The sequence below is a fragment of the Lates calcarifer genome, linkage group LG17, assembly GCF_001640805.2.
Source record: "Lates calcarifer isolate ASB-BC8 linkage group LG17, TLL_Latcal_v3, whole genome shotgun sequence".
Taxonomy (NCBI): Eukaryota; Metazoa; Chordata; class Actinopteri; family Centropomidae; genus Lates; species Lates calcarifer.
This window is the reverse complement of record NC_066849.1, coordinates 17,095,113-17,115,034: the sequence shown is the minus strand read 5'-3', so window position 1 is coordinate 17,115,034 and position 19,922 is coordinate 17,095,113. Positions and strand designations below refer to the sequence as shown.

The following is a 19,922-nucleotide window of genomic DNA, read 5'->3' as shown; positions in this document are numbered from 1 at the left end:
AAGTGTCAAAAATGACCACAAACAGACACAACATGGATAGAGAAGCAAAAATGACTAGGGAGACGAAGAGGGGCTACAAAGAGACAAAAATAACCACTGAAAAGTGAACAAACAAAAATCCCAAATAAACGCAATAAAAATCAGTCTGTGTCTTTCTTCTATGAAGGAGGGACTAAGTCACATTTCTAACGGTAAAGTGCTATTTTTAGAAGGGAAAACAGGAGTAGCACAAGATCTGATTACAGTTAATTCTAGAGATGTAGCAATACACATTTTAACCTTGATTATGCTGCCACCTAGCGGTAGTCTCAGGTACCCATCTGTCTTGACCATAAATTCTTCGGTCTTGGCCACAAGGTGACGTAACAATTTCCGAGAATTCAGCCAATCAGCGGTCACTAGCAGAGGCGATTTGAAATTGAAGCGGGCGAAAGCGGAAGAAGGGATAATAATAAACAGTGGCTCTGCTAGCGTGAACATAACCTTTCGTTTTATTTGAATGTTTTTATATTCACTTTTAACTAACATGCTGAGCTGTACTTGCGTCCGGTCTTACATGTTTTTCATGTCGTGCACTGTTTTAGTTGCATTAACCCAAGAGAAGTTACCGTTAGTGCAGTTAGCTAACTCGTAAACTCAGTTTAACGTCTTTGTTTTTATCAGCAGACTACCATGTCGTTATTTAGCGTTCAAGCGAGGAAACATACCGCTTATTATGACCATCTCAATGGCAACACCATCGTCCAGGACACCGGGCAGGAAAGCAACAGACACAGTGCTTGGAAAAAGTGAGACTAACATCCGGAGACTCTGCGTGTGAAGACAGCAGGTCATCTGATAAAAGCCGACAGGTAAACCGGACTTACGTTATTTCTGCGCTGTCAAAAAGTGGCAGCGGGCAGCAGACTCCATACCGGAGCCGACTCACCCTTCAGAGGAGGTCAAGGAGGAAGACCGGGGCCGAAACAACGGAGAAAACCATGGTTGAAAGCAGTCAGAATACCACGCCAGCTCCGGAGAAGAGACTAACCCTGCAGCGCAGGACCAGGACTCCCTCCATGGATAAAAGTGCACAGGGCCAGCGTAAGGTCAGCGGTACTGGCCTGCAGCCAACGCAGAAAGTCCTCAGTGAACCAAACGGCAGAACACCTAGTTTATTCAGGTCAATGAGTTTAAGAGAAGCTGCCTCTAAAAGCAGAGAAACTGCTGTTCATGTGGAAACCCAAGGGAAGCTGGCGCACAACAAGACACCCTCTACTTCTTCCTCCACAGTCAGGCAGCTAGAGGACCAAGCCCAAACCTTTAAAACCCCTACTAAAAAGACCCCGTTTGAGAAAATCGCAGCCAAGAGAGACGTGTTCGAGAGACTGGCAGGGAAAGAAGTGCCTAAATCAGTGGCAGTCAAGTCCGCAAGTCTAGAAAGGCCCAAATTCCGAGCACAGCAACCTGATGACAGTAAACCTGTCCCAGCTCCTCGAGTTAGCAAGGCGTCCGCAGGTGTGCACAAGCCAAACTCTGCCCAGCAGGTGAGGAAGACATCCACCTCTAGCCAAAAGGGAGACGTGGCCCAGGCCAGGATCTCCACTCCTGCTCCAATTCCGGCACCTTCCGAGCAGCACCTGTCTCGTCCCAGTGAAGCTCTGAAGCAGCAGGATTCATTTAAGATGGAAAACAGTGCAGTGACTGTGGCTGTCCGTGTCCGCCCTTTCAGTACCAGGTTTGTAATGTAGTACTCACCTTAACTGATGTGAAATATTGTATTTGTTGGATGGACGAAACAAGCAATCTGATATCATCACCTTGGCTTAGGAAACTGTGATTGAAATTTTTCATTACTTCCTGCCGTTTTACAGATCAAATAATTTGCAGATTAACTGATAATGAAGTGTTGGTCCTATACTGCAGGCTGTATAGGAATGTTCTAGAAAATGACCACCAGACCACCAAACTGCAAATGATGCACATTAGCTTATGGATGTGCTCAGATTTAAATCATTTTCTGAAATAATGTTCTGTTACAGGGAGAAGAATGAGAAGGCATTGCAGGTAATTTTCATGAACAGCCAGGAGACTGTTGTCCAGCATCCAGAGTCCAAACAGAGCTACTCCTTCAACTATGACTTCTCTTTCTGCTCGGTGGATGAGAGTGACCCCACCTTTGCCAGCCAGCAGACGGTGTATGAGACACTGGCTAAACCTCTGCTACTGAGGGCCTTCGAAGGATTCAACACCTGTCTGTTTGCTTATGGACAAACAGGCTCTGGGAAGTCATATACGTGAGTATTTTTGGTCATCCCTTTCCATTTGAATCGCTTTCCTCTCATCCCCTCCCATTTTCTACTCTTGAAAAATGTATCATGTTTTTGAAATTGTAATTTATCAACTGTCAGCTTGATTTGTTGTTATTGTTTGTTTTTTTTTTTGCAGAATGATGGGCTTTGGAGAAGAGCCAGGAGTTATCCCAAGGTTCTGTCGCGATCTTTTTTCTAGATTGGTCTCCATGGAAAATAAGGAGGTAAAATGTCACATAAAAAACATATATTTATGCTGGTTAAATAGTCCTTTTTTAATTTCTAAGGCAGTTTTACTTGAAAAATCTAGAGTCTGCATATTTTCTCCAGAAAAAACTCCATAGATTAAAAGACACTTAAGTCATTAAAAGACCCATTTGGCTGGTTATATTTCAGGTCAAATGTCATGTAGAGATGAGCTACTTTGAAGTGTACAATGAGAAGATCCATGACCTCCTGGTGACCAGAGATGAGCCAAACCAAAGGAGGATGCCTGTAAGTAGTTTGCAGATGAATGAAATATACTTCAAAACCTGTTAAGTATCATTATATTTTAATTGTGACATATAACTGACAGATTTTATTGTAAAATTGTTGCTGGCAGTTAGTAAAACTGGCTGATACATATTCAGATAAATTGGTTTTGATGTCCAGTTTAGAATGGAAAGTTCTTGGACTTTCCTGTCTATCAAGATAGCATGGAACATCATCTTCTTCTTTATAATATATCACATTTTTTAGATGAATAGGAAGTATATGATGTAAACCTAGCTGATTTGTGTTTCCAGCTGAGGGTGAGGGAACATCCAGTTCATGGTCCTTATGTTGCTGAGCTTTCTACGTAAGAAAAGCTTTACTTTTGCTGTACTACTCAAAGCAACATTCTTGAATGGTATGATTCGCAGGATTGCTCATTTTGTTATTTCTTCACAGGAATGTTGTGAGCTCTTACAATGACATTCAGGTACGTTGAAAGATAGTTTCTTCTTTCAGATTCCTGGCCTTTAGCTGAAACTGTTATGAGCAACTTTGAATGATTGAGCAAGTCAAGGTTCAGTGTTGGCTATAGTAAGAGGCCACAATGAAATGCAAACATAAACGTTTGACTGAATAATGTCTTGAAAGTGCAGTGGGGGCAGTGGAGATAAGCGTTTAGCTTCAAAGATACTGAATATCCAAAGAGAAGCACTGGAAAAAAAAAAATGCTTCTGATCACATCAGAGATTTAGTCCTAACTCACACTGTTCTGTTTTAGGGGTGGCTGGAGCTCGGCAACAAGCAGAGAGCCACAGCAGCTACAGGAATGAATGACAAGAGCTCCAGATCTCACTCTGTCTTCACCCTGGTTATGACCCAGACCACGGTATGGCTTCTTGACTTACCTGTGTCCTTATCAAACATCCAACAAAAACAGAGGGCCGAAATATTTTCTATAATTACAGTTGTTGATTAACTTGGACTGTCGTATGACTCATCGAAATGTCAGACATGTAATCAGTTTTTCTGTCTGTGCTTGTGTACAGACTGAGTTTGTGGAGGGCGAGGAACATGACCACAGCATCACCAGCAAGATCAACCTGGTGGATCTGGCAGGCAGTGAACGATGTAACTCGGCTCAGACAAGCGGAGACCGACTTAGGGTACATATATACACAACACACACACACACACACACCCTGGTAGCTGCTGCTCAAACATGAGAATGGGCTTTTCTGTATTTTGTGTAATTGTTAATTGGATATCTGGGTTTCTATTCCTTTTCTCAGATAGTATAAGAAATACCATATACTGTAGGTGTTTCTCATTATGAGAATTCACCTTGGGTCCTGTAATTTGTGATGGACATTTTTCATTCTGATGTTTTGAAACCTAAATAATAGATTGCCTCCATGAATCAGTAATCATTAGTTGTATCTTCAGTAGACTTGTGTGTAGTCAGACCCATTTGCTCAATATGTGATCCTCTGTAAAACAAATGAAGCATCCACTGCTAGATGAACAGTTTTCTTTCAGATGGAAACAGTCTACAAAAAGTATTTCATTAGGACTGCTGTCAGTGACTAACTGGATTTGCTGTTAAGTTGAGGCTGCATTTTCATAATTGCATTTGCATGTACTCTTATTCAAAACAAGGCATTTTCTGTTTCTTTATAGGAGGGCGCTAGCATCAACAAATCCTTGTTTACCCTTGGAAAGGTCATCTCTGCCCTGTCTGAACAGGCACTGTCCAGGAAGAAGGTCTTCATACCATACAGAGAGTCTGTCCTCACATGGTGAGAGATCACTATGTTTGTACACGTGAAGCTGTTGTAGAGCATGATGTTCATGTTTGTAAGGTCTCTTCATTATTTAAAAAAAAACCCCATAAAATAAACAAAGTCCACAGTTTCATACAGTGAACCAAAATAGTGTGTGATATATACACATTTAAAGACTTCTATGAAAATTCACACATACACAATTACTGTACATCATCTGAAATTAATTCATTATAAAGTGGAGCATAGAAATTGTAGTAATTATACTGAAAAGACTTTTCCACATATTGTTTATATTTTCTCATATATATCACAGTCATGGATCGCTGACCCAATCAGCATTTTCAATTTAGAAGCTTGATCCTGACTGAATCCCATTTTCTTCTTCTACAGGCTGTTAAGAGAAAGCCTTGGTGGTAATTCCAAGACAGCCATGATTGCCACACTGAGTCCGTCAGGCAGCAATGTAGAGGAAAGCCTAAGCACTCTGCGCTATGCCCAGCAGGCCCGTACAATCATTAATGTGGCCAAGGTCAATGAGGACACCAGTGCCAAGCTCATCAGAGGTAAGCCACTCAAAACATCCACATTCGAAAAGCTCAGTTGGACTATTTTTATTTTTGATATAACTGCAGTAACCTTTTCAAACCTGTTATAGAGCCAGTTTATTTTTCTAAACCCAAGTTGTAGTAACAGATAGTAAATAGTTTATATGTTTTATCATTATGTTTGTTTGTGAATCGGTCCAGACATGCCTGACCCCCCTGTTGTGAGCTTGAGACTTTAAAAAAAGATATGGATGCGGCCTCTGTGACTACAGCTAAGGTCAAAGGGGAGCAAAGCCAACATAACACCTTTCTTTGTAAATCTGAACATCTGCCATGTCACACAAGCAGCACACACCTGTATATCCTTATTCACAAGGAAAACCATAGATGACTTTTCTATGCCAGAGTGAGGTTGTTACCAAACTCCTGTCATCACAGGTGTGAACATTATCAGTACCCTGGAAGAACCTCACAGTGCAAAATCAAGGTTTAAAGCAACAGAGTGCTCTTCTTAACAACCCCTCTGTCATCAAAAGCCTAATTACATGCACAAACTCATTTGAGCTGTTACTCATTCTCTGCACATTGGCACCTTCTTCATCTGCCTCTCTTTGTTTCTGTCTCCCTGTCTCTGTTTGTCTGTTTCTCTCTTTCGTTGTACGTGCATGTCTATCTTACTATTCGTGTCTTGCTCTTGATCATCTTCTCTCTCCTACTCTCCCACATACTCTCCTGTCTGCCCATCTATCCATCACCAACTTATGCACTACCCAGTTCAATTAAGGCTTGGCCCTAACCTTGCCTCCAGGCCATATTTATGCACTGTCAGCTGCACATGGCGGCTAACTGTCATGCAAGTATTATTTTTCATGAGATGATTATGCTGCTGTTTGATGTTTTTAGCACTAAGGGGAGCTCTTGCTGTGGATTTCACTCACGTCTCCTGTCAGTGTGCGAGATGCTCAAAGTGAATATGACTTAAACATTGCAAATCAGGTCAATGCTGCTCAGTAAAATGTCCTCAATAAATGACACGTCTCGGCCAGGTCTTTAATAGAGGCCACAGAAATACTCAGATTTTGTTAAAGTTATGCCTTTAAACATACTGTCAGGTCTTCCTGCAATTTTATATCGATTGGTATTCATTTAAGTTTATATTTGGTCAAAGCTAAGATTAAGATAGACTTTATTTATTCCACTTGTGGGAAATTCATTGATGATACATTTGTTTACATTTGTTGTACTGTTGATACATTTAATTTAAAACTTTGTGATGTGTGTGTGTGTATTTCAGAGCTGAAGGCTGAGGTGGAGAAGCTGCGAGCAGCTCAGACGAGTTCCCATGGAATCGAACCAGAGAGGGTCAGGCTGTTCCAGCAGGAGATTTCTGCCCTGAAGAACAGACTCTGTCAGCAGGAGAGAGAAATGGTCGAGGCCAACCGGTAAGCATTACTGCAATCATAATGAATTTATTAATTTTATTCATTTGACATGACACACCCGCTTAATATAATTTCCTTTTTGAGGGGATCATAGTGAAAGTTGTAGCAGAGTTCCACATTTTAGACAAACCTATTAGCAAAGTGATTTGTGTACTTTGTTATGTGTTGTGTATTTGCACTTGTTGTTTTGGATTTTGTTTCCACTTAAGTCACATAATGATTTTGTAATGTACATATATTTGCATGTATATGTATGCATATAATGTACAAAGACTAAATACAGATTTGAGTTTCTGTATATGTGATTTTAAGCTTTTGTTTTGTTTTATTTTATTTTCTGACAGGGCATGGAGAGAGAAACTGGAACAAGCTGAAATACGTAAACGTGAGGAAACCAAAGAGTTGCAGGTAACCTGGTCTTAGCGGAACATTAATGTCCTGTTAATTGTTGAACTGCCTGTACATAACACATTTGTCTTCATTTTATGTGTCCGTGCTCTCATCCACAGTTTGCAATAGCACACCAATTGTCAGAGTCAAAGTAATGAGCCCTGAAAAGAGCAGTAATAAATATTCATGCGTCCTCACACTAATAACATTCTATGTTGGTTCATTGTTACGGAAACAAATTCAAAACCAGGCAAGATTTGTAGTCAAGTGTAGAAATGTTCTTGCTCTTGTGTGTCCTCAGAAAGCAGGAGTGACATTCAAAGTGGATAATCGGCTTCCCAACCTGGTGAACCTGAATGAGGATCCTCAGCTGTCTGAGATGCTTCTTTACATGATCAAAGAGGGTCAAACGACGGTGGGCAAGCTCAAGTCTGGCTCCAGCCATGACATTCAGCTGACTGGAGCCCTAATTGCTGACCAACACTGGTGAGAAAGTAACACTGTACGGTGTTTGAGTAAACAGTGTTTTTACAGTCTTGGCAGTCTTGCATGTATGCTTATTTAACATATATTTAATCACTACGACTATATAAGAAATAAATAGATTAAAAAGGCTACTACTTATAAAAAAAAGTATATCTGGAATTGTGATTATAGGGTGTTACTAAAATGATCATCCAGATTATTAATCAATAATTAAACCAGGGAATCGTTTTAAGATATTTGGCCACTATGGTTATAACCTGTTTTCATTTTAATGCAACATGTTTTTTTTTTTAATCTATTTATTTGTTTATTTTAGTGTTATAACCAACATCCATGGTACTGTCAGCATCACTCCAATGGAAAGCGCCAAGACCTTTGTTAATGGGAACCTTATCTCAGATTCCACTGTCCTACATCATGTAAGTAGATACAAAAGATCTTCTACTCTCTCCTAAAGGTTAAGTATTGCCTTATGCTATGAGGTAACTCAAATGTGGGTAATAACTCTCTTCATATAACAAGTCAAACAAGTAATTTACATATTAATTTCTCTCTCATCTGTGCTGGTGTATCTGGCCTCCAGGGTGACAGGGTGATTCTGGGTGGAGACCACTACTTCCGCTTTAACCATCCAACAGAGGTGCAGTCTGGGAAGCGGGTATCGTGTTGGACAAATGCAGGCGATGGCCACAAAGACTTTGAATTTGCCAAAAATGAGTTACTCACGGCTCAAAGAGCTCAGTGAGTCAAAAGGAAAAACATATCACTACCAGCCATCCCGATGTTTTTTTATTTATTTATTTATTTAATTTTTCCTGGGAACATACATCTGTGCAGACTCAAATAATCAAAGTAAGAACTTCCCTTGCCATTTTTGTGTGTCTCAGGTTGGAGGCAGAAATTGAAGAAGCCCATTTGAAGGCAAAGGAAGAGATGATGCAAGGAATTCAGATGGCAAAGGAGGTGGCCCAAAAGGAGCTATCTGAACAGAGGGCGCTGTATGAGGACAGGATCCATGCCCTGGAAAGAGAGCTGGTACACAAAACTCATTTCTGTTTATAAATTTAAGGAGGAAACATTATGCTTTCTTTACAATATCTGGTCAGCAGGTATTTGTTCCCTTTTATGTTTATTTAGGGAATCATGACTGTTTAGTGATGCCCATTTGCAGGAAATATATACGTTTTCCTAAACCTTGTGAGCTATTCTGCATCATTACAGAGCCATCAACTGGCTCTTGTGGTGTATAATCTTATGTATATGCTTACACTGTCAGGTTGTGCAACAAGTATTAAGTAATGGCAAAATATAACTTATTCAGAACGAGGAGAACGAGCGGAAACGCCAACAGGAATTAGACCAACAGAGGGTGGCCAACCAGATGGCACAGCTGAAGATGGCCAAGCTGGAGCTGGAACAGGAGGTGGACACCCACAAGAAACGCCTCCGCCTGCACATGGAGGCCCAGGTCAGGACACAGAGTAACACCTGGGAATACTAAATTTCTTCTTCACTTGACTTGACTATTTTGAGTTCCCTGGGAGCTGTTTTTGTGTGTTCTAGTAAATACTAACAACTTGGCCCTAAGTCAGAGATCCAGATTAGTGGGTGGTAGAGCTGTAGTATCTAAGAGAAGAGAAGTAACAGCTCTTATTTCAGGCAGCTTTCTGCATTTTATCCTCTCTTGATCCTCGGACGTCTCTCTCCAGGAAATCTGGATTATTCCTGTAACTGTAGATTACATCATCTCCTTCATTTGCTCATTCTCAGGATTTCTGATGATCTAAAACGAGCTCGAGAAGCTCAAGCAAATATGCTGACACCGGGTTTTATGTTTAACTGATGGGCAATTTGGGATGTGTTTTCAGTCGTGGTAGAGCTTGGCTTTAGGCATAATGTTATGGCCTGATGATTTTTAATATTGTGTACATTACCATGATTCGCTCCAGGCGATGGAAGAGCACCGTGTGAGTCAAGCCAAGATTGTTGAGGCCCTGGAGGCGGAGAAGAGAAAGATCAGCAAAGAGCTGGAGGAGATGCAGAAGAAAAGAGCTTTAAGGGAAAACCAGACTTCCCGAAATGGTAAGATCTTTGAAATCACTACTGGAGTTAAGAGCTATACCCACCCAGACAGATCCCACCCAGCTTGAGTTCTAGATGGGTGGGATCTGTCCATTTTTAAGCCAAAACCTTTAGAATAGAGAGTGTTTTCTAAGTTCTGATATAAACACTGGACTGAACAGCACTTTAATAGGAACTGAGAAGGAGGCAGTGAGGCTATAAAGCATAATTTAGCAGATTATTGTAAGGTGATGGACAACTCTCATGGATGGTGGTTAATCTACAATAAATTTATACAATGCAAAGAAACAATTTCAGTCTCACTAAATGTAATTATTATTATTATTCATTGGATTGACTATAAATATGTTTCCAGTGGGAATATCTTTCATTGCAACAATCTTTGTATTTGTTTTTCCCCACTCTTTCCTCCACTGTATGGACATGGAGTCAAGGGTTTATTATTATTTCTCAGAGAGGTATCCTGTTGACCCTTGAGCAGCATATTGGTGGTGATAAAATCAAAGTCAACAACATAACGTGATATGTATCCTAGAAGTGGAGAACAGTAGTAATAAAACTGTTTCAGACAATGACGGAGAAAGTGTAGTATCTTAGTGTCCCTCAATCAAAGTTACAGTAAGAATAGTATTACTGTTGAACTCCTTCCATCCATCTAAAACTTTCAAATCAGGCTCGGTGCTGTTGGTTGTGGTGTAGTTAATGTTTCATTTCTGCATTGCAGTCTGTCCACAGTGGGATGCCATGAAGTTGTCCTTGATGATTGAGGAAGCTAATAAGATCAGTGCTAAACTCAAGAAAAACACAGTCTTCAGCAGGTATTGAAAATACTGTTTTCATTTGTTTTAATTACAGTATAATTTCAAGCCTGACAGTATTAATAGAATCTGATTTTGGTATCATGATTCTCCTCTGTAGACACGAGAGTTCTGACACAGAGAATCTTGACGAAGGTGGTTTACTGCAGGTTCGGGTTCAAAACACAAAGCTGGGGATCTCCACTTTCTGGAGCCTAGAAAAGTTCCAGAACAACATGGCTGCCATGAGGGAACTCGAACAGGTTTGCCTTAAATCAGTTCTGCCCTCAAAGTTTTTCCATTAAATGTTTTTTCCTCAAACGCATTAGAAAATGCATATCATATTTAACTAGCTGAAACTTGACTGATTAAAACTGAACTGATATTTTACAAATAGAGCTGATCCTGATGTGAATGGCCTGGACTTTTTAAAATGATAAGTTTCACCAAATTATACCCCGCCTTGACAACGTTTCAAACCAAATTATAAGTAGACATGAATTGGGTGCTACAGAGGTTCAGTGGTGAGAGCTCTTCCCTCAGAGAAAGAAGGCTGTGGGCACATGTTTTCTTTGTGTAGTTTACCAGTTTTCTCCACCTGTCCAAAGACAACAAGGCAAGATTTAGATCGGATGAATTGAAAACTAGGTGTGTGGTGTAAATGTCTGCCCTGTCATAGGCTTTCGACTCATTCAAAAGTTTCTTTCTGCCAACCTTCTTAGCTCAGCTTACGCTGCCTCTCATCTTTATATAGAATTTAGAATACTTTACATCCTATATAATATAATAGACTATGCTGTTTTATTGGACAGTAACATTGGTTATTGTGTATAGAATCAGGATCATAGATGCAGGTAAGTCATAAAATTATTTACACCTGTAAGGGTCTCATGATGGATATGCAATGAATACACTCATGATGAATCTGATAAACAAGCGCCAACAGAATCCTTCAAAATTTATTGGAAGCTTGTGCATACTTGCTCATTTTATTTGACCAGTACTCTAATAAGCTAATGGATGATGCCTGTTGAATAAAGCATATTCAATCAGCCAGCCTGTCTGTTCCTCATCTTACATATCCAGTCTGACATCAGCTCAAGTGCAATTGCCAATTTCCTGGGTGTTTGACCTTATTTACAGTCCAGAATGGGTTGTTTTATGTCCTGACAGAGGACTGCTGCCTCACTTTGCTGTGCTTTTCTCATTAAGTTGAGTAAATGAGACTGGGCATGTCAGCAGTAGTTTACTCTCCGCAGGGGGATTCCACCTCTAAAGATGACGATGTGTTTTATGGCCCTGATGATGAGTGGGAGCAAGATATATCGGCCTCCTCTGCCTCCACCTCGTCCTTCTCACGCCGAAGGTAATTATCCAGCTCTTCCCCTCTCCTCCTATCAATCAATCCCTCTTTCCAGCTTCCTATATTTACATTAGATTTCAGGAAATGCATTGTATTCTTATCCAGTGACTGAAATGTGTTAGTAGGCAATTGTTTAGTAACACCTACAGTGTGTTACTGTGGGAAGTACCGACAATCTCTGCCCACCATGCTGTCTTTCAACAGTGCTCAGGGCTTGGATGGAAAATGCTTTAGCCTTACAGTACGTGGGTGTTAATTCTGCAGTGCTTAGGCTCAACTCTTTTAATGCAAACAATATGTCAGGCAAGTGGATGTATATGGAAAGTTGAAAGGTATGTGGACGGAACACGGAAAATCATTTTTGTCAAACAGTTTGGAAGATTTTGCTTGTTTTCACAAAGTCTTCCTAGTTTCCACCAGTGTGATTTACAACCTGGCACATATTTTTGACTTTCAACACATCCTTTTTTTTCTTTCATGAAAAGTTGACATGAAGTTGCTGCCCACAGAATATTTCCCTCTTTATTCTTTTTCCTCTGTTTATTAATTTCATTTCCATGAAGGCCAGGCCAAGGGGTTTAGAAAGGGAAAGGGCACCAAGGGTCCCTGTATTTCTCACTCTACAACCCATAGCCCAAACACACACAGAGAACACCTGTGGGACATGTAGATCCCCAACATTTTCCCCTCGCACTGTTGTTATTCTTGTGAACCATGTTTATGGTGCTTCTGGTGGTGCCTGAACCACCAGCAGACCCAGCCAAATGAAACATGGCACAGGGTCTGTGGTTCCTTCATAGTTTTTCTCTCTCTGACTCCATTAAACCCACGCTTAAGCCTCGTGGCCAGAGTCATAGCTGTTTACTGACCTTCCCACCTCTGATTGTTCAGAATAAGTACAGTTTATTCTCCTGCAGAACTCAATTTAACCCTTACATGCATCATGCATCCTAGTAAACCAACCCATTTAAAATTGAATTAACTTAATTCTCTCCAAAGCTTCAAAAATACAGTTTATTTTTAATAAGAGTAAATGTCAATACCATCATAACAACATCAGTAAATAAATTATAGCACTCAGATCCTAGTATAATGGCAACCTATGGTGTATCTATTCTGAATGAGAGTATCCAACATGCTTTAAAAGTGTAAGTATAACTACAAAATCTTAGGAAGGCACTCATAGGTTTTTGAATTTTATTTGGCATCAGGAGCAGGAGTATGTTGAAGAGCAGAAGAATCTCAGGGCGTCTCTACGAGATCCGGGTCCATCCGATTCAGAGCCTCCACAACAGCTCCTCCCAAAATGCTGGTGAGGCCCCAGAATTACGTCTTTTCTGCTTACAAATTGAAATGAAATGAAACATTTACAGTAGCAAAGTGTTGTAATACTGATGTTTAATGACACCACTGTTGCACACCCCATCTCATCACTGTGTTTGTCCCAGGCTTGATGGGTGTTGCCAAACCTCCCTCCACCCATTCCAGCACCACAGACTCTGCCTTGCCTGGCATCTGCAAGGAATTGATTGGTCAATCAGTGGCTAATTTACGTGGTTGTAATGGAACAGAGGAGAGCATGGCTGACAGGTTGGCCTCGGATCTGAACCTGGTGTATGCGTCGGTCCAAACTATATCCGACCTGTATGACAGCCTGGATGATGACAGCCAGGAGAACGGTGAGTATAATGTATATAATGAGTGAGAAGAGGAGCAAACTGGTACTTTGGTTTTAACATTGAGTTCTCTGGTATTCAAAGTTAGTAGGTAGATAATTAACTTTATCCAGGCCATGACTAGAACAATCACTCACTATGTAGTTGTCTGACATTGCGCACAGAACATGAAAAAAATTTGTTCACGGTTTTGGGATGATATACCAGTTCTTCCATTCATTCAGGCCAAGGATTATCCATTTCTTTTTTCCCTGATTTACTGTGTAGATGTATTTGGACCAAGCTTTTATTATGGCTTTTTCTTCTGCAGTGTTTGTGTGCAACTTGGTGGCCCAGACTCAGTTAGTGAAGGCCACCGCAGCTATAGAGAGTGCAGTGTTTGTTACCATGCAGTGGTTGGCCAGTGTTAAGCCTTCCTCTGGCCTGCTTTACACCATTGCTGAGGAACTCAAGAGTCAAGTCAAGAAGATGGGAGGATTCTTTCAGCTGCTCATTCAGGTAAACACAGAAAATACCACACTGTAGTAAAAACTGTGCATTGACATTATATTGTGCTTTTCATGGCAGAGTATATAAGTCAGTTGAAGCGAGTACAAAAATCTGGGCTGAAAAATGATTTACAATTTAGTGTAGTTTGGACAGGGGGTGGTTAATCAAAATGCAGAGCATTGATTGACGGGTCTTAGCTCTGAGCTGTTTGAGCTCTGTCTATGGAAATGGCCAAGCGAAGGGAATTCTCATCCTTGAGCCCCAAACAGAACATGAATATATGGAAAGTAAATCTAAATTCCTTACCAGCCTCAGCACCTAAACACACAATTTTCCCCTCTCACTCCTGATTTTTCACATTCTCTAGTATTTTAATTTATTTACCGACCCCTCAGACTACATGGACCACTTTGTTGGCTTGCTTGCATTGATTCACCATTAAATCAATTTTCATTCAAGCCGTTCGTCAGTTAGTTTGTGCTGACTTGATGTTTGCTGAAATGATAATTTTCTCCCCATCCAGGGTTGTGAATCTGAAATCACATCCATGGTGACGGAGGCGCGGAGGAAGAGCAGTCAGTGCCTGGATGCTGCGCTGCTCGCGCTTGGCCACCTGGCGGCAGTAACTTGCATGCCGCTGAATGCTGGGGAGCTGGGTGCACAGGCCACAGGCAAGGTAACTCCACCATTAATACCACAGCAGCTACTATCGCTGGTAAGGCTCTGGGGTCCACTGTAATCAAGCCCCCACTCCACAGTACTAGAGAATGGATTATTAGCTGTGAGGATCTCAGAGCACGGAAGATGTTAGGAGGTGGGGGGGTTATTGAGCTGAATGAGGGTACAACATGTTTTTGGTTGGTGAGGAAATGCATAGAATTGTCAGTCTTTCATAAATGCACAAAACTGTGTGCAAGGGGGCAATGAAGGACATGATAATTTAATCTATTGTTCTCTCTTCTGTTCAGTTTTATTCATCACAGTGATTGGCATATATCGACACATATTTTGTACACATTTGTTTGTTTATTCATTTATTCTTTTTAAATTTTAACATTATCTCAAAAACAGTCAAAACAACCACAGGGTATATCATATGCAGTGACAATCAGCATGTTTGAATCAAAGAAAGAAAGACTGCCAGAAACTCACCTACAGAAAATCCAATTTAAAATGCTGTAAATGATTTATCTTGACAGGTGATCTCTGGGAAATGTAGTGAAAAAACACCACCATTTTGGGTGATAACAGATAATTGCAGACATATTGGTATCAGTGTATATTGTATGTTGGCTGTTAAGTAAGAAGAAGTCAAGAACAAAAATGCCTGACTAGATCTGAAGTAATTTAGAAACAGTGACACCACAACAACAAGTGAACAAAGTTTATTTTTACTCTGTACAATTTACTCCTAAATATGTATCTTGGTCATAGTGTTATTTTGTGATTATATCTTTTCAGCCATCAATGGTCATGTGTCTGCTGAAGGGAACCAATAAAGGTGTTCGCTCTCTTGTAGAGCAGAGCCTCACCATCACCAGGGAAATGCTGAGAGAGGCTCAGCTGGCCTATCCCAGGAACCCGGTGAGAAATAAAATTTCTGTGGCTTTTGGCCACATCCCTGTTTCATTTGTTCATCATCCTATCACATTAAAATGATCATGATTAAAGTTATGAGCATATTTCTGGTTAATAACTTCTGGGATGTGTAAACAGGTATTTTTGAAATCAGTTGCTATCACTGACATCTGTCATCTCTTCTTACAGGTTCTGCATAACCTAAAATCCAAAACGCTTGATTTAGCACGTGCTTCTGCAGACCTACATGCACTACCATATTGCGGTGAGTTTAAACAATGCAGTCAGCTATAAGTGCTATGGTAGTATTGTAACAAGCCCTCTCTATTCTTGAAGTCTTGAAAGTTTAGGGAAACCACATCTGAATCTTGGTGATTACTGGTATTGATTGTACTGCCCCCCTAGAAATGTTGTCAACAGCTCCTTATTTCCTAGTAACAAAACATGAGCTACAAAATCAAGAAAAAAATGTTGACAAGTTCATTATTTTGGTAGGTATTATTTTGGTCAGACTTTAGAGAAAGGTGATATGATGAAGCTGTAGTGTGAGAGAAATATTTTTTCACCAGATGACAAGAATCATTAATCGTTACCATAACAAATTCAAAAGGCTTGTGATCCAGTTAACTAGAAAACTACACTTCACTGCTTTCCGTGGATATGTAATATAAGAACAGGTTATTGGTATAATTCCTAAACCATAACTCACCTAATAATTATTAGAATTTACTGTACTGGTGTGTCATATTCTAGGTTGCCAATTTAATTCTAGGTAAAAACTCTGAACAGTGAAATTAAAAATAGTTTGATTAAGGGTGTTGGCTACTGGCTATCTGCGGCTTCATGACAAATACTGCTGCTGTTTGTTTGCATAGATCGTTGCTGAAAGAAAGAATACAAGCCTGGCAAAGCTTCCTTGGATATGTAAAGGATAAAAACAATCCTCCATCTTGACACAGGCTTAAATGTTACAGATTAATACCCACTCCCACAGCAGCCCCATTAAAGATGCCACTCAGCCTTTTATTGTTCCTGTAAAGCTCAGTGCTTGTAGGCTTATCTCTCCGCAGTCACCCCTAAACGATAGTTCAGGTAATGAATGTGTTGAATGAAGTGGCATCAGTCACAGCTAACAGGCTTGTTTGCTGTTATCTTAGCCACACAAACTAGCAGTTTTTTTGTTAAAACCAATCACGGACACATATAGACGCAGGGGCATTTTGCCGCCCACTGTGTTATTGTAGTCAAATAAACATGAGTTATAGCTTGTAGCAACTACTTTCATGGCGTTTTTTGAATAAGGCATGTGAAGCAGGACTGCTCATGTGCATGACTGTGGATGTAAATGTGTCTACATTGTGAGTGTGCACTGTAGCAGATATTGTCATTCATTGAACCAAAAATTGTTGGAGGTGGCAGCTCTATGAAGGTTTGATTTGCCTTCACACCAAAATTCAAATTTTGGCATCAAAAGAAAAAAAAAAAAGAAATGAAATTGCAGTCACAGATAGTGGCAAAAATGGAATTATATGAAAATCGCTGACCCTTTTTATTTTTATTTTATTTAAGCAAAACTTGACCTGATAATTATACAGGAAATTATATTTACAGTAGTTAAAGAAGTTAAAATGTAGATTAAAGTTGGACACAGAACTGTGTGTTGGAGTAAATGGCATGGTGTATTAACATTTTCTATTGTACAGTAGTGAACTGGGGAGGAGGCCATTAGGTTTGGTCATAGGAAAGGACGCATCACCATGGAAGCCCCATTTAATGAGTGACATCATTTGCCACTGTGTGGGTGTGCGTATACTAGCATGTTTCTGTGTGATCCTTTCGGTGGTATTAGGCAACATAGAGAACTAGGACAAACAACAAAAAGATCCCTGGTTAAAATATCAAGAGCAATTTGGAGAAATGTAGCTGGGTAATGTCAGGATGACAATTTGATGAGTAACAGTCTCTCAGTTGCTATTCATGTGCCAGTAAAAAAGAGGCTCTCAAGTGCCCTGTTTAGTAGATATCTAAAGTATAAAAATATATGTTGACCACTGGTATGTTGTGTATGTTTTATTTTTGTAATTGTTGGCTGCATGTTTTTACACAGGAGAGAGAGTCTGACCCAGTGGAGGTGGAGGAAGGGGCGGAGGAGGCGTCAGCTTCCCATTTGAAGAAACTGAGGACTACAGCGACCAAACTGTTCCAGCTGAACCAAGCCATCAGACAGCTGTACTCCTCTGTGTCTGCCGCCCTGCGAGGTGAAACTGACATACACAGATTCTGGGTTTTTAGTCGTATCCAGAGTGACTCATCCCAGGGTCATGAGCATTAGAAACTAACAGTATAACTGTCAAAGCCAGTTACCTGTCTCAGCCAATCAAAGCTCAAACAATTTTTAAATTATCTTTGCTATAATAATAACATGTTTGGTTTGGATAAATAACGTACATTATGAGTGTAAGAGTTAGCTGACAAAGTTGCTGGCAGAAAGAACAAATTTAGTGTGAACAGCATGAACAAAAACAGCCTCAGTCAAAATGGACCAGATTATTGTTGCTGTAGGCGTCATGTCCCCTGTCATTCTCCTTCCAGGAAAAGACAGAGACTCCAGCCTCAGCAGCTGCAGAGAGCTGATCTCCTCCTCTGCCAAGGCTGTTGAAGAGCTGATCACTGGTCTGTCTAAGGAGGAAGCACTGACTCTGTTCTTGCAGCTCCCCTGTCTTCAGAGCATCATGACTGCTCGAGATGAGCTCTTCTCTGCCCTGCAGTCCCTGTCCTCTCCCTGGAACGAAAAGGGGGCAGGAGAGAGCAGAAGCTCTGCTGCCTCAGATAAGAGTGCAGAAGATGAAATCTCAACTAGAGAGAGCACAACCACTCACAGTGCTGTTAGAAATCGAGTCGTGAGCAAGATAGTGTACTCTCTCCATCCAGATGTGTCATCCAAAGGCAGCCCCCACTGGGTGTAATGTGTACTTGTGTTATTCTTTATGATGTTCTCATATCATGTAGATTTACTGTAAAAAAAAAATTAACTGCTGTCATAGAGAAAATTTTGAAGTGAGCTTCCTGCTGGTTATAACAAGTGGGTATCTTTTTTTTTTTTTTTTTTGTACACCCCACTATCGCTAACCTTACATCAGAGGCCGCAAATATTGCAGAGACATACTGTTGCCATTCAAGTCAATAAAATTCAGTTATATACACGCTTATAATTAACTCTGCTCAACACATGTGAGTGTGTGTCTTTTCTGATATGATGTAAATGCTATACTACTTCTTTTGTTTCTTTACTAAGGTATTTTTGACACGCATTGGGGCAAAGACTTCAGTCAAAAGAAAGTAGAATGTAGTAGAGTTTAATAGAGTCATTCATGATGGATAAACACAGTAATGATATGTAACTGGCTATAGGGCAAATGTTTACTTGTGTTGCACTAGGTCTTCTCTGTTGTACTATATTTTTCAAATTATTCAGTGTTGCATTTTTATCGATTCATACATGCAACAGTTCAACATGCAACTGGTTTGTTACAGGGCTTTGTAAAAAAAAAAAAGTAATAATAATAGTAATAATAATAATGAGAGACTTTGCCCCCATTTTCTGCTGTATATGATTTCTTGTATGATGGTATATTTTGTTCTCATATTTGCATTAAGCTTTGCTCTTGTATGTTGTACACATACTGTAACAGTTTGCACTCAGGAGAGACTTGTATACTCAGGGTTTCTTCTTAATACATGTACTTTAATGAAGCAGTGTTTTGTATCCTTTTAGTCTTTTGTAACATTTGGTAAAAAGAATTGATATGGCAAAATAATATAGGAACTTGTACTACTACAATAAATTCACGTGGCTCGATTTGACAGAAAGCCCAAATCTTTAATATTGTAGCATGGACTCTCAGAAATACAGTACAAGTGGAAATGTTACACATATTTATCAAAACAGTCATATACACACTCCCAAATTGGGTTACCTTGTGGTGAATTAAATACTGAAATTGTAAAGTCTACATAGTTACACATACTGTGCATATTGACCTCTAGGATATACAGTATATTGTCCTTTAAATTTGGACCTTGCGAGATATTATTTGTCTGTCCCTGTTAGCCTGAAAATTATATATATTTTTTATATTTGTATCACTCTTATTTTTGGGATGTAAAAATTATTGGCAGGGGAATGCCTGGTGGTCCCTGGACCCTATGCTGGGAACTACTACTTTAGACTAAAGAAAACATTATGTCATGGACTCATTGTTGACTGACTTCAGGCTGCAACACCACTAAACACTTTTTAGATCTTTGCAATTTCATGGCCAAGGTCACACACATTTGATCTAGACTATATAATTTCACAGAAAATGTTTCCCTTTTTGCAGCCAGTGAGATATAAGGGTGAAACCTCACAATTCTGACTTTACCTTAGATCACATGGGGAGCCCTGGAAGCTATGTGAGGTACTTAGTGGTGCTGGGACTTCAGTGAGGTAACCATCACATTCAAATCCAAAAAGTGTTTC

General features: G+C 40.1%; 1 protein-coding gene across 1 annotated transcript; it reads left to right on the top strand.

Annotated features, from left to right (window-relative positions):
• The first annotated feature begins 394 nt into the window (after positions 1 to 394).
• On the top strand, positions 395 to 19,411 carry kif14 (kinesin family member 14). Its single transcript, XM_018673056.2, is given in 32 exon segments — positions 395 to 726; positions 728 to 790; positions 792 to 1,717; positions 2,022 to 2,276; positions 2,428 to 2,515; positions 2,688 to 2,786; positions 3,080 to 3,132; positions 3,225 to 3,255; positions 3,547 to 3,654; positions 3,815 to 3,931; positions 4,446 to 4,564; positions 4,943 to 5,115; positions 6,392 to 6,539; positions 6,884 to 6,947; positions 7,231 to 7,415; positions 7,732 to 7,834; positions 7,999 to 8,156; positions 8,303 to 8,450; positions 8,737 to 8,883; positions 9,365 to 9,497; positions 10,222 to 10,315; positions 10,416 to 10,557; positions 11,554 to 11,660; positions 12,869 to 12,969; positions 13,106 to 13,336; positions 13,644 to 13,831; positions 14,346 to 14,498; positions 15,284 to 15,406; positions 15,590 to 15,634; positions 15,636 to 15,665; positions 17,508 to 17,658; positions 17,993 to 19,411. Coding segments are annotated over 32 exon segments (4,911 nt in total). The 5' UTR covers positions 395 to 672; the 3' UTR covers positions 18,367 to 19,411.
• Positions 19,412 to 19,922: the final 511 nt, after the last annotated feature.